At 34.8% G+C, this 15,666-nt stretch overlaps 2 protein-coding genes across 2 annotated transcripts; one reads left to right on the top strand and one right to left on the bottom strand.

The window, feature by feature from the left end:
• Positions 1-1,248: 1,248 nt before the first annotated feature.
• Positions 1,249-3,451, top strand: LOC148880746 (glycine cleavage system H protein, mitochondrial). Its single transcript, XM_088962753.1, has 4 exons — positions 1,249-1,561; positions 1,805-1,893; positions 2,796-2,966; positions 3,043-3,451. Exons 1-4 carry the CDS (start codon positions 1,453-1,455, stop codon positions 3,169-3,171), a joined length of 498 nt encoding a protein of 165 aa, XP_088818879.1. The 5' UTR covers positions 1,249-1,452; the 3' UTR covers positions 3,172-3,451.
• A 1,322-nt stretch (positions 3,452-4,773) lies between these two features.
• Positions 4,774-13,896, bottom strand: LOC148880745 (ent-kaurenoic acid oxidase 2-like). Its single transcript, XM_088962752.1, has 8 exons — positions 13,223-13,896; positions 6,844-7,321; positions 6,486-6,749; positions 6,205-6,294; positions 6,025-6,103; positions 5,809-5,915; positions 5,436-5,557; positions 4,774-5,021 (listed from the first exon to the last, which is right to left on the bottom strand). Exons 1-8 carry the CDS (start codon positions 13,453-13,455, stop codon positions 4,916-4,918), a joined length of 1,479 nt encoding a protein of 492 aa, XP_088818878.1. The 5' UTR covers positions 13,456-13,896; the 3' UTR covers positions 4,774-4,915.
• Between the last annotated feature and the right edge of the window lie 1,770 nt (positions 13,897-15,666).

The raw sequence follows: 15,666 nt of genomic DNA, 5'->3' as shown, positions 1-15,666 counted from the left end.
AGTTTATTATGAGATGATTTATGATAGATCTTTTATGGGCTACAAGCTATGCGCGGCAAACAGAAGAGAGGAAATGAAGAATAAAATATTCAAAAACATAAACTATGTTATTAAGGTTTTAGTGTCTCCGATTAGGATTAAGTGAAGTGATTATCTTAAAAGGAAGACATGATAGTATATGGTGAGGGCTATACAACTATTATGCATTTAAACAAATCAATGTATGATATATCATATATAATACATATTTATATATGACATGTACTATAAAGTTCGGTTCAAGTTGGGTCAGGTTGTCCAAGGGATTTTGTTAACTTTTCAATAAGTCCAAACCCTAATCCAAACCCAATGTAGTTGAAATTCTTCAAATTGGGCAATCCGACATGCAGCCTTAAGTACTATAGTATAGAGGCCAATGTTTTCAGCCTGACTTGACTCAAATGATAAAACCTCGAGTCACCATGTGACCTCTTTTTCGGGCCTGGTTTTTTTAAACCCAGAAATTGATAAAAAACTATTGACTTGGTTAAAACGCATATGAATTGGACAGTTCTATCGACCCATTCAACCAAGTCACCTTATACATTACATAAAAACAATTCAACCTCTTTATATACATAAATACATACAAATACATAAACCTGCATACATAATATATATATATATATATATATAACTCTTACCCATCCAACCTAAATGGTTGAAATTGAACCACTGACCCGTGAGCAAAAATAAAAATAATTCATCCTCTACATCGGTTTTTAAAATAGTGATAGACATATTGCAATACCAATGGTCCAATTTATTTAAAACACTGATCGGTTTTGTGTATCGCATGCGTCAATAATTTGAACCATGATTTACAGTCCAAGTGTGAGATTTACAGTCCTTAGACCGTGTTAATTCCTGTATCATGGGATTGTTGTAGACTAAACATGTATTATTAGTAAAGTTAACATGGGATTAGATCTCTATAAGGTTAAGGTTGTTGATAACTTGATATAGCCTCATGAAAGTAACCTTTTTACTGTAATATTGGAAACACAATTTCTGATTGATTTTTGATACAGATCAATCTCATCATCAAAATCACTTGATCTTATTACTACTAATTCATATATATATATATTTTTTTAAAAGCATGCCAGGTATCTCTCCTTCCAATCTCATCAATATGTTTTTAATTATCATGATTTATTTATAAAAAAAATTATCATGATTTATAGACCATAATTGTGGTTTACAAATGAAAAACCGTGTATCATCTCATGATAAAAAAGTAGAGGGAGTTCAATTGGGTATATAGGATGAGGCACTCAACGTCCACCAGTGGACACAAACCATCCATTCATTCACGATAAATCAGGAATATATTACAAACCGCTTCTGTACCCGGTATCCGCTTTCGATAAGTTTGAGCCAACCAAACAGATAACCAGAGAAGCAGATTTTATGGCACTCAGAATGTGGGCTTCTTCAACTGCCAATGCGCTACGAATTTCTTGCGCTGCCAAGGCTTCACTCTCGCCGGCCTTTTCTCTCTCTAGATGTTTCTCTACTGGTATTCTTTACTCCTCACCTTCTCTCTCTCAGACACATACACAGACACAAAGGGGGCTACCTATCACTGTTGTGACAAAGCCAGCTTTCTTGGATTTTGATTTTCTGCTTTTCTTTCGGGTTAATTTTAAACTTCAAATGTTAGAGCATGAAATTTATAGATTAATTTGAAGACTGGCTAGTTTTAGAATACGATGCCTGAATATATAACCTCCCTGGATCAAATTTTGTCATACATTTGCAGTTTTGGATGGATTGAAATATGCCTCATCACACGAATGGGTGAAGCATGAAGGCTCAGTGGCAACAATTGGCATCACTGACCATGCTCAGGTTGTTATTTTCTCAAAACCCCAGTTTTCATTCTTCTTCTCTTCTGCAATTGTTCCTTTCTGAGTTATTATTTACTTGGTTGGTCTGAGTTGCATCAGAGAAAGGAAATTGGTGATTGGTGGCTATATATTATATTCTAGCAACTGATTGGAACATGGGGTTTCATCAAAAAGAGAATTAAATGATGTTCCTGCGTTTCTTCAATCCTATTTAATTTATCAGACTAGTTAGTTAGAATTTAGAAACTCCTGCCTTCAATTGTATATAAGAACTTTGTTTCCTGCCATTAACATGGGCCCTGTTTTAGCTCTGGATGAGGCAGGAGGGAGGTTAAGATTTATTGGTTATTCTGGGATTTGGGCTTTACTTTAATTTAAATGCCCATTGAACGGTGGAGATCAACTTAGAAATGTATTGCTTGTATGAGGTAGGGACTAGGGACCATTGAGCTTGATGGAGCCTTGGAGTCTAGTCCATCATTTGCAACTGCCCTCCTTATCCAGTCAGTACCTCCAGGCTCCAAGGCTTTTGGGCCACATTTTAGAACTCCATTCCGGTTCACAAGCACACAAATATCCGGGTCCCACACATTGTTCCTTGTAGAAAGTATCGGCATCAGATTGACCTGGAGTCTAGAGACTAGACACGTAGGGTTTAAATTTGCCAGGTGGCAGGAGGAAAGTAGGTCCTTTCAGTTTCATATCCTAATAATCTTGCCACGTAGAGGATTGCTGGGTTTATTTAGACTTCTTTACCGAACTGTTCACCTAGCATAACGGCTCCCATGAAGAAAAAGGTTTCATCATTAGTCGGGATGCAAATTTGTTTTGAACTAAAAACAATGAATTGACCTAGTCCATTATCAATTGTTGTTTCATTTCTGAAGATTGGAACCTCTGCAGGACCATCTTGGAGAGGTTGTATTTGTGGAGCTGCCAGAACCTGGTGGCTCAGTGTCTAAAGGTGGCAGCTTTGGAGCTGTGGAAAGTGTAAAGGCAACTAGTGATGTTAATTCCCCCATTTCAGGCGAGATTGTTGAAGTGAATTCAAAGCTCAGTGAAGCCCCTGGTTTGGTAAATTCCATCACTCAAGACTTAAGTTCCAGTCTCTTTTCTTTGGCACTGGACTCATCACATGTTGTAATTGTAGATCAATTCCAGCCCATATGAAGATGGATGGATGATCAAGGTGAAGCCCAGTAGCCCCTTAGAACTGGAATCTTTAATGGGACCAAAGGAGTACACGAAATTCTGCGAGGAAGAAGATGCTGCCCATTAGAACTGGAATGCGTCTGTGTTCTCTAGGACCAATTGGTTGTGGCCCTGTTCTCATGAAGAAGAAGAATTTAGCCACTTTATGTTGCTCTTATGCTTAATATTACTAAGTGTTTTCCTGTTGGTTATGGAGGACTACAGGCAGCAACTAGTTAACACTGTTCTTCCCCTCCCCTTTCTGTTCTGTGTCCTTTTTACTAGTTCTGAAATCTTCATGTAATTAAAACCATCGTCCTCTTCCTTCTGTTCCATCTTTTCAATCATTCAGTGCTTCTCATTTTACATTCTCTTGTTTAACTAGTTCAGATTTGTATCTCTCCCCAATTTCTGAGCTAGGATTAAATTGCAGCCTAGTAGGAAACATGGGTAACTTTCCATATCAACCATAAGCACTTGAACTAGAAGTTTTAAAAACCTAGTGAACAACTGAACATCCCCATCTTTGCGATTAAAGATAACTATTTATCTTCATTTTGAACAGAGTTATCAGTCATCATCTAAACTAAGAATTCCCCATTAACTCTGTTTTATATTCTTGATATACATCACATGCTATCAGCAATATCTCATGTTGTAGCTAGTATTGAATCATAGAAGCATCCCAAACACTTTTAAAAGGATGATGCCTTCTCAATAAACAGTCATGGATAAAGAAATCCAATCCAGAGAAGACCGGAATAAAGACATTGGTTTACATCATACATGTATACCCACATGGATATAAGTAGTCAGAGTATAAGCATCTACACATCTAGGGAACGTAATGCTTTTTCTCAGGTTTCTAGAAGCAAGAGCAAAAAATAGGCAGTTATTGATGAATGCCTTTGCTTTTTGCATCTATCATTTTGTCTAAAACTCACTATGAGTTTTCAGTATTTCTCTTAAATTCATAACTTTTCAAAATTTCTAAAACTCATCATGTCATTAATTTACATTAAACAGACTAACGAGTGTTAATATATTACCATTTTAACATTCATAGAACAATATAAAATATATATAAAATAAACTAACAGGTGTTAATATATTACCATTTTATTATTTATACATGAAAAGAGAAAAAATTCAAAAAATATTATCAAATATAAAATACATAAAAACATAGAAATTATAAAAAAATTATAGAAATTGCAAACAAAAAAAATATTAAACTATAGAAATTGAAAAACAAAATCAGAAAATAAAAATTGTAGAAAAAACACAAAAAATTATAGAAAAACACAAATTGTAAATAATAACAAAAATACAGGAAAATTTATAGATTGTAGAAAATAGCAAAATGTAAAAAAATAGAAGTTATAAAAAACACTGGAAATTATAACAAAACATTAACGGTCCATTAACAATTCAAGGGTAATTTGGTCATGAAAATTGTTATTTATGCTGACATGAATACCTCTGTTAAGAAGCATTAACGGAAGGTGAATTTTAGAAAATAAAAATTTACTGACATGGTGAGTTTTAGAGAAGTGTTGAAAACTCATGGTGAGTTTTAAACAAATTCCCTACATTTTTTTTTTAATTTTTTAATCAGCAAAATTATTAATGATCTGTGTTGATAAAAAGGAAAAGCATCATATTCAGGGTCTTAGGTTAAATACTTAAATTATCAAATGGTCATATTTCTCTATTAAAAAATCACCATAACTTCATGTCACAACCATATTTAAAAAGGCAACTTTATTATAAAGCGAAAGTTGAGCACCGAGAGGTCCAAGATGTGCTTTTGTATTTCGTTCAATCCCTGCTCACATAGTTGCCGATGAAATCTTTCTAATTCTTGCTAGGCAGTTGTCAATGGGCCTTGTATGAGGTAAGTACCTCAATGGGCTGTCTGGATTGAGCCGTTCAAGCCTGCACATGAGTAATGTACAATAAGATACTTAGGGTCTATGCCCATAGTTTGTTTTGTTCAGACAGGAATCAAAATTGGAATTGGAATCAGCTGGAATGGAATTTCATTCCAAAGGGAGTGATTGCCATTCCACTAGGAATGGGATTCTGATTCCACCCAACCAAACAGTTGGAATTAGAATGGTCCATTTCGATTCCGATTCCAGACCCCTATTCCCATGAACCAAATGGGCTTTTATATTTTTCTAAAGCTCGCAGACAATTAAATTGAAAATATGGTGATGAATTTGATATTGAGCTTCTTTGTGTTCTCTTATTAATCAAGATCATGCCAATTTTTTTTTGTTCTTTTTCTATTTGCTAGACTAGTTCAGAAAAATAAAGAAGTAAGAAATACAAAGCAGGGTAACTCACCTATAATTAAGAAGAAAATGGTGGAGGAAAATAGAGATCTCTAGCTTGGCAAGATCATTTCCAGGACACAACCTGCTTCCTGCTCCGAAGGGAATGTAGGTTCCTGCTTTGGGTGTGAATCCCTGAACATAGTTTCAGCAATAATATATATTAGATAACTAGGGTTGAAAGTGGAGTACTCTCGCCTTGAAGTGCTTAATCTGCATCAGGCTTTGGCCCTCAAGCCACCCTTTACAGGTAACAGTATCATAAGCATAAGAAATAACATTCCTACAACATTATATGCATACTGTGTCCACAGGTTTGCTTATTTACACAACATCATGAAGGATTAAATTCCTTTGGATCAGAGTAAAAATATAATCTTACTTACATCCCATCTAGAAGGATTAAATTCCTTTGGATCAGAGTAGATTTCAGAATCCATGTGAACACTCCTGAACCAAACCAGAACTTTCCATCCCTTTGGTATAGTGTAACCTGGGAAATAGACCATTTTATTTCAGAGAGAGAGAGAGAGAGAGAGAGAGAGAGTTCACCTAGGAGGAGAGCAAATGGAAGAAGTAGAAGATAGAGAAGAGAAACTGACCATTGATATTAACATCCTTTCTTGCTTCTCGGAAAACTACCGATGATATATTAATGAGGCGAAGTGTTTCATCAATCACCTTCAAGAGCAGGACATTTTTGTAATCATTTGTAGTTCAGATATCTGCTCAATTCTACTGGACATTAAAGATGCTTAAAATTCAGGTGAAGGAGAACATACTTTGGAAAGATAGTCCATTTGTCTAATTTCCTTGAGCGTCAATTCTTTCTGTGTGGGTGGCCTTTTCCTTATGATCTCCTCTTGCTCTGCCTAAAACATGTTCGGAATGGCTACAATTAGCACAAGGAATCTCATTTTGAAATTTGCAAAAAGTAGTGATGGGCTAGTCTATTTCACTGAGTTCTAGCTCTAAGTGACAGTACATGTAAACCTCTGAAAAGGAATAACTGAAAAAATAAGGAGCAGAGGCATATTAGACTGGCTGGGTTCTCTGATTTCACCTTTGCTTTTCGGTGGATTTCTGGATGATTCTGTAGTAATACAGTTGCCCACATTGTAATGTGGCCTGAAGATTCATGGCCAGCATTCAAGTACATGACTAAGATATCAATAATCTCCTCATCAGTCAACATTTTACCATTCTCATATTTGACATCCAACAGAGCATCCATCATATCTTTCTTCGTCGGGGGTGGACAGTTCGCCCTCCTCTGCCTTCTAGCATTCACAGCAGATTGAAGAATTGCTACCAGTTTCTTTCGAGCCTGAAACCATGAAAACCCAATTCAAGTTTGCTAAGAGAGGAGAAGAAGTAAAACAAGAAAGCAAGTTATTACTCCATGGTTAGCAAGGTCTCACCTTGAGTGCTTTATGGTAAGCAAATCCTGGGAGATTAATGGCCATTGCTCTAACTCCATAATTCAGAGCTGTATATTCCTTCTCCAGACCTTCCATCATCTGTTCACTCTCAGTGCTAAGAAAAATGTGCACAATTATCCTGAAAGTAAGCCTCCTGATCTCAGTTAAGAACTCAATTTGCCCCATACCAACCCATTTGTCTAAGGTGGATTTAACACAGTCCTCAATGAACTCGATATACACACTTAACGCTTCATGACCATTGACTGGAGCAGCTGTAAGACGTCTCAGACGCTTGTGTTCATCATCAACAGTGCCAAGAAATGATTTCCTTCCAATCAGTTTATAAGTGGATTTAGGCCAACCAGGTATAAATGCTTCATCATCCATTAGAGCTTGCCTGCATGGTTCGGGTAGTGTAAGCATAATACTTGCGCTTCCAAACATGAAGGCCTTGTATACTCCAGTTCGACCATATCTGCGTTTCAGATCAAAGGATGTTGCAGGTCACAAAGTGATCACAAGAAAAAAAATGGCAAACAGCTAATCAATCATCTTACTACTACACCACTTTTGGGGTCTTGACTTGAAGAAACAATTTCAATACAGAAGAGTTGCAGAGGGCAAGAAGGCTTGGTATGTCCAGATGATGGGCCCAGCCCATTGGCTAATTAATTCTTCTTAATTGGGCTTGAGAAAATGGATGAGTTACAGGCCCATAAAAGTTCACTCGGTTGACTGATACTGTGATATAGAGAAGAAGTGAAGAAGAACCAGGAGATCTGATGGTATTATTTTCTATGGGTGGGCCTGGGCTCATCTGGAATTCATCTTATGATGCTTCCAGGGAATAAATGACAGCCCACCCGCTAAAGGGATGTCCAGTAGAAAACCATACCGGGAGAAATAACATATACTAGTGGGCCCCAAATTTCGAGTTCGTCCAGCTGTGCAAAATGACAAGCCAATGGTCGAGAAAACCCCAAAGGCAGCTAAATGGTGGTCCATAGATAATTCCAATGACTCGGTCCACGTGGACTGCTTTCTCTCCTTTAAAACTCACCCCAAAATCCCCTTTCTAATTTTCTTTTTTTTTTTTTGAATTTTTAATTCCACATAATACTCACATTTCAGACTTTCCCATCCCATTTAAAAGTTTTACTCCTAAGTGATAAAAGAAAGAAGTCTCTCTCTCTCTCTCTCTCTCTCTCTCTCACTCACTCACTTTGAAGTGGAGGAAAGGAAACTCACCCTATAATCTCTCACCCTATATATATCTAAATTCTATTAGATAATAAATAACTTAGATATATAAAGTATAAACTACTAAAATTAGCTAATCATTGATTAAATTAAATTACAAAGGTGCCTTTATAATTGTAATTAATAAATTTATTAATTACTCAGATTGAGCCATCACAGTTAACGTACTAGATATATAAATTTGCTTAACTTAAAGTGAACCAATAAAATTTACATTAGACAATTACTTAAATGACAAAATTAGCAAATTACTTAATTTACTTAAATTATTGAATTAGAAAATTACTTCAATTACAGAAAAAAAAATTAGTGAACTTAAAATTGCTCATTTAGAAAGGTTAGTTAACAATAAAACTAATAATTACTTAAACTACTAGAAACTGGTATATTAGTAAAATGTTAATGATTAGTAAAATTTATGGTAAATAGTACATTATTAAATCTGTAAATTAGAACATTAATTAATTAATTAATAAAGTTACTATAAATGAAAACTAGTAAACTAATAATGTTATCATAAATTACTTAAATTACTAGAATAGAAATAGAAAGTTAGTGAGATTATTTAATAACTTACAAATAAAGTTACTATTTAAAGTAAATAAATAAATTTAGTAAATTAGAAAATTGGTTATTCCAATTGGGATAATAGAAATGTTATATGTTGATGTTCTTTCACTCTACATAGAGTAGAGTGAAAGTTGTTACAGAAGGGGTTATTTGGAAGGAAGGCTATGCTTGGTTTGAAGGAAAAAGTAGGGAAAGGAAGGGAAATGTAAGGAAACCTATACAAGGCTTATAAAGGTTTCCCTACATTTCCCTTCCTTTCCCTACTTTTTCCTTCAAACCAAACACAGCCGAAGTGAAAGGCATAAAAAACAAAGAACTGACAGAGTACAGCCCTTGTGGACGAGGCTACCTGCCACAAATGATGAACAGCTAGGGTTGTCAATGGGTTAGGACTATTCAATAGAACCAAACTGACTTAACTGATTATGTGGTTGGATTTGTGGTTTTATAATTATTGGGTTGGGATTAGTTTCTGCTCTTTCAAATTAATTCAGATCCAAAACAATTATATAATTAATACTATATAAAGTCCTAGTGTTCTTATAATTTTCGTTATACTTTGTCTAAAAAGATAGCTTGATTAAAAACATTTTTTATTAATATATAAACTAGTAGGGACCCGTGCGATGCACGAGAAAATGCAATACAATTTTTGATAAACTATTGTAATTTATTTAGGTTTATATTATTTGATAATTTGAAGTAATTATCATCCTAAGTTCTACTAATTTTTTGAATTTAATGGTTATTTTTACAAAGTTATACTAACTTCATCTATTTTATCATATTTTATTGGTAAATCATAGTAATTTATTAATATATAAACTAGTAGGGACCCGTGCGATGCACGAGAAAATGAAATACAATTTTTGATAAACTATTGTAATTTATTTAGGTTTATATTATTTGATAATTTGAAGTAATTATCATCCTAAGTTCTACTAATTTTTTGAATTTAATGGTTATTTTTACAAAGTTATACTAACTTCATCTATTTTATCATATTTTAGTTCTATTATATAATTTATACTAATTTCTGGTAATTTCTATTATATACTAATTTCTTGGTAAATATATACTAATGTATTATATTTATTATATCATAGTTTATTGGTAAATCATAGTAATTTATCGATTTTATGGTATTTAGTGGCTATTTTTGGAGATATCTACTAATTTATGATAATCTTTGGAAAATTATTTTAATGTATTTAGGATTATATTATTTGATAATTTCAAGTAATTATCATCCTAAAGTCTACTACTTTGTGATAATTTCTTTTGATTTATTTTTAGTAATTTTTTTTTATAAATATTGGTAATTTATGTCTAATAATGGTAATTTCTTTTAATTTATATTTGATAATTTTTATAATTATTTGACAATTGTTATTGTTACATTATTTGACAATTTTAGGTATAATAGTTATCAAATTAAAAAAAAAAATTCAAATAGCAATATTTTAAACTTACAATGTGTAATAATCTTTAAAGCACAAAATCTATAAATGTAAACCAAAGCAATTCAAGGTTCAAAGTATCAACACATATTGGCTTGTATCAATTGATACGTATCATGTCGGTGGCTTCCTGATACGCCCCTACAGGGATTGTATCGGGTGAGCCGCTGTTTTAGAGGGTAGATAGGCCTTAAACCGACCCCTCTGAACCGATTTCAGAAAAAATAAGTAAAACATAAAAAAACACCGACACAGGGCATATCGGCCCATGGTGATATTTAGAACCTTGAAGCAATTCATTAAGCTAAATGCAAATAACATTTTTAACTAACATTACGTAACAATCTTTAAAGCACAAAACCCAAAAATTTAAACCAAAGAAATTCAATAAGCAAAAAGACAAACATTATTTTTGCTGATTTTTGTTAACATTATTTATTAAATATTTAATTATTAACAACATTTATCAATAATATAAGTAATTATAATATTTTATTAAATAATCAGTAATGATAGTTTTAATAATATCATTTTGTTATTTTTAATATAACAATAATTATTAAATTTATGAATATGATTTGTTAACAATATTCATTAAATTAATAATTACCAAAATTAAATTAAATTAAGAGTATTTATCAGTTATAGTCAGTAATTGTAATATTTTATTAAATAATCAATAATAATACTTTTAATAATATTTTTTAATTATTTTTAATATAATAATAATTACTAAATTTATTAACATTATTTATAATTTTAATTTAAAGTAAAATTAAAGTAAATATCTATTTATTAACAATATTTATAATAACAGTAATTTTTAATTATAATCACTAAAATTTATTAAATTACTGTACTAATCAGTAATTATTAAAACCGGATTACTAAATTTATTAACAGTATTTATGAATAACACTATTTATAATTTTAATTTAAAATAAATATCTATTTATTAACAATATTTATAATAACAGCAATTATTAATTATAATCACTAATTATATATTTATTAAATTACTGTAATGATCAGTAATTATTAAAACTGGGTTTAAATAAATAGATAACAGTATTATAATTGGTAATGTTAGTATTTAAATTACTGCCATTTGGACCACCCTTTCGTATTAATATATATATATATATATATATACTATCGTTTTTATTAAAAATAAAATTTAAAATCATTATTATCATAAATAATTATAGATGTCAAGTATAATCGGATTTAATAGCGTCAATGTCCTGATCAATAATTGGAGCTGTTTTGGATGTATCATTATGGAATTGGAAGCAATTAATATTAATAATAGACCCGATTAACAATTCTATAAACGAGTAACAGCTTGAACATGTTTTAAAAGCTTTTGGCGCATTAATCAAGTACATACTTGACAGACTCTGAAAAAAGTTGAAAGAAAACTAGAGCACTAATTTTAGTTATTATTATTTTTTTTAAGTTTAAAATAATAATAATAAACTTAAGGCCTAAAAGCACGTGGCAAACATGCAGGGAATGAGTCAGCAGATCCACCCACGTGTTAGGTGGGGTGTTTTTTTCTCCGTTTCTTCTTCTAGCATGATCATGGTTTTTAAAATCAAACCGGTGGCCGAACCGGTTAGGGTTCTTGTTACCGGTTTAAACGGTCCAAAAATTAAAAATCATTCGAGTGGTGTGGTGTTCAACCTGATAGTCAGCAGATCCACCCATGTGTTAGGTGGGGTGTTCAACCTGAGTATTATGCTTAAAAATTTAAAAAAAAATTGAAAAACAGTTAAAACCATTCGAATGGTTTTAGGGAAAAAAACCAACCGGTCAGACCCAATTTTTCAATTGAAGGGAAAAAAAAAGGGTTTTAACTTTTTCAGCCATTCTGAAACAGTTTCAGAATTCAGAATTCATAATTCACATGATGATGGGAATGAGTTTAGATTGCCTGCTCAGTATTCATACCCACCCCACCTCGCATATCCCTTGGAGCAGTACATTGGGATTGGAAACATCTCACACTTCTCTATGTTTTTATTTATTTTATTGATAGGAAAATGTTTTTCATGCATGACTCTCAAGTGTACAGGCGGTGAAAAGGTTGTACACAGACATTGCATTGGGAATATAGGGAATGTTCACACCGACCTCACAGCATATATCAGTCGTGCATTTAAGATACAGGAATTCACATCAGCTCCCAATAAAGAGTGCCTGATCACAACATCTCTTGATGATAGTACATGAAATAATGAGTAATTATGAGGAGATGGTCCCAATACACACCTGAGATGAGATGTGATGTGGAACATTGTGGATGACGTGGTGTTTGATATGGATGCCGTTACTTTAGAAAATGGTGATACATCATCAGCGCCGTGTTAAAAATATTAGTGCTTCAGAAAACAATAATATATTTGGAATCATTTTTTCTTTAAACCATATCTTAGAAATTGAGAAGGTAGGAAAATATTAAATTTGGAGTACCAAATAGAAGAGAAGATGTTGCTGTTGCCCTAAAAAAGTCTTACTTGATAATAAAATTTCAAACAAAAAAATATTATTTTCTAAAAATAGGTGCTTCCGACTCAGCACCGTTTTCTAAACAGCATCAATGCCAAGTATAGATTCCGTGAATAATAAATTATAAGTACGAAAAATGTTTTCAATGCACGGTAGGATGCGCGTGTAAGATCGGTTTGAGGCGCAATTTTGTTGGGGAGGAAATCGGGTTTGCTTTTAGTGCCACATCATAATGTGCGGTACCAATTATGCTGTGGTGAATATGAATCCCATCCCAAAAGCCCAAACTAAACGCAGAGGAAATTTTTGACGGAAGGAAAGAGAATGTTTCAACAAAAATGACGAGAACCGGCGGACGTATCTCTGAAGAAGAAGAAGAATAGTGCATGATGTCTCAGTCTGCTCCCAATACTGTTCTAACAGGCCACTGTAGCCGCACATTGAAAATATCTTGTCACTGTAATGGCTTGTTGGGCAGCGTTGGGAGCGTTTATTGTAGATCCGTACTAATCCACTATCCCTTGCTTAAAATTAGGATTCTCTTTACAAACTAAAAAGAGAATGAGAGAGAGAACCTGTTAACAAAGCTGGAGATGAAAGAATCAGGATCGTCGTACTTGAAAGCTCTGAGGAAAGACCACGTATTCCCAATCAAAGGCCAACCCAGGTCGCCCGGAGGGAGGGAGAATCGCTTTTCACCCAGTTTACGCTCATAAAACCAACCATTTGCTCTTCGGAGCAATCCATAGAAAGCAAAAAACCCGGCCAAGACGGACACGAAGGCCACCCACAACGATCCCAGTTCCATTATAAAACTCTCTGTTTTGCACTTCTGGCCGGGGCTTTTGAGTTTGAACTCTCTGTCGGCCTAGGTTTCCAGCATGCAACTATATACAATAGAGAGAGAGAGAGAGAGAGAGATAAAAAAAAAAAGATAAAAATTGTAATCTGAAGATACTGAAAAAAGAAAAAAATTGTAATTCTTGACTGAAATCTGAAGATACTGATATTAATATAAAAAGGGTGGATAAACAAAAGTAGGTGAAACCCTTCGGGGGGTTATCCTTTAATGGGGTAGAAGACTTGATGCCGCCCTATTTATGGTTGCTTTGTGGCTTTCTCAAAAGCCTCGATTCTCTCTTGCTTGTCACTACCTGTTATAGGATTCAACACCCTTCAGCCTCTGCATCTCTTTCTCTCTCTCTCTCTGGATAACGTCGTCACTGAAGTGACTGAACAGGGTCCCTCTAGACCCCGCAATAAAACACCCTTGTTAATTAGTACAAGTAAAACTGTAAAAGTGAAATTCTCGTAGGGCCAAACAGAACCTAATCCAATCCTAGAATCCAACCCGAAAAGTGGGGATGTATTGCAGATTGTATATAACGGTTGGAAAATGGAAAATTTGGGTTGGTCTAGCCTTTTTAGTGTCTCTTTGTACAAGTGGCATGACTTGTAGATTTGATAAGAAATTAAGATTGTTTCCAATTAATCCGGTTTCACCAATGGGTTGGGTTGGCTTATTGACATTTCTTATTAGCCTCTAGCTAGATCTCTTGTTTTATGCAAGGAATAATTCCCACTTTTGTTAAACTCCATTGTATAACATGTAAATATTGTGACAAATGAGCAAGTGAAATATCTAGATTCCTATTACTAGCTTTTTTTAATGGTCAAATTCTTATTAATAACTCCTTATCATTTTTTATAATTTTAAGTTTATTATTGCACCTGATGTTTTTGGATCAGAGGTGTTTCGAATCGACAACATAATCATATAGTTGTTCCTTAGGTGTTTCCAATCGGATGAGGCCAAGGTGGAAGGATGAAGTCGTGCATCGAGATTTGCAACCAGGAGAAAGGTTAGAGGCCCGAGGAGTTGTTCCTTAGGTAGGTACTCGACGATCAACTCAATAGGATTAAGCACCATATGGCCCGGCCAAACATGTTTAAATAGTGTTGGTCCGAGGTGAAGAGATAGTGCAAAGAGGTATTCAAAGAGTGCAGTTCCAAATGGTCCCTTACCTCGAGTAGGGAATACCTATTTATAGTTGAGTGTCCATGTCTCAGATGGATATGGCTCCTGGGGTTGTTGAGTTGAGGGCGTCCGCCGAGGTTTTTGGGAGGTTTCCTTTTCCTTGACGGAGTTTGCTTCCTTGTCCATGCGGGACACTCCTTCTTAGTCGTGCTCTTTTGTTACACGTGGCATCGACGTGGCCAGTTCAACCATTACCCGAACACCACTCCCCTAGTTCTAGAGTTGAGGAGTGTAGTGCTTGGCTGCGGTTGAGTGTGGAAGAGTTTTGTGGTCCTCAACTGAGGAACTCAGGGTAAGACCAGTTCGCTAGGTGGACGGGCTGGTTTAACGCTTGTCCCATTTCCGTTATGGGTTGGCAGACACGTCGTTTCATCTTCTTGAGGTCACGCGCATGCGGAGTGCGGCGTTGAATCGACACCGTTGATTTGAATAGATCTGGACTGTTGGTCCTCCCTATAAAAGGGGATGTGGCGAGCCATTTTACTTTGTCATTTTGTGTGAGTGATCATAAGAGCTCGGCGAGACTTAGTCCTCAACTGATGCTTTAGGTGTCCTGCGGTGTAATTCTTTGGTAAGATGTCTTCATCTTCTACCTCATCTTCGTGTCCTTCCTCTTCATCTAGCTCTTGCACATTGGGTAATGACTTAGAGTCGAAGGCTTATCCCGAGTCCACCGCGCTTGTGGCCCACGAGACCGATGCCCATGGGGCCGAGATCGATGGGCCTAATGGTGAGAGTGCTGCGGTGGAGGAGGCCGTGGCCCTTCGAGAAGTCGAGGTTAGGGAAACCGATTAGGCCAAAGTGGACATTATGTCAGAAGAGGGGCTCGACGCTCTAGTGAGGTTCGATAGTCCCTTCACGTCTTTTCCTTGTAGGTTGACACCCGGAGACTTGGCCCAAATTAGGGCCCTTTATTGCATTCCTGAGGAATACAAGCTGAGGTGCCCCAACATTGGTGAGAGGGCTACCTCGACTCGGCTA

Source organism: Nelumbo lutea, chromosome 1, assembly GCF_056320005.1.
Source record: "Nelumbo lutea isolate HS-2025 chromosome 1, American lotus-T2T, whole genome shotgun sequence".
Classification (NCBI taxonomy): domain Eukaryota; kingdom Viridiplantae; phylum Streptophyta; class Magnoliopsida; order Proteales; family Nelumbonaceae; genus Nelumbo; species Nelumbo lutea.
Note: the sequence above shows the minus strand (reverse complement) of the source record. Positions and strands in the feature narration are given on the sequence as shown.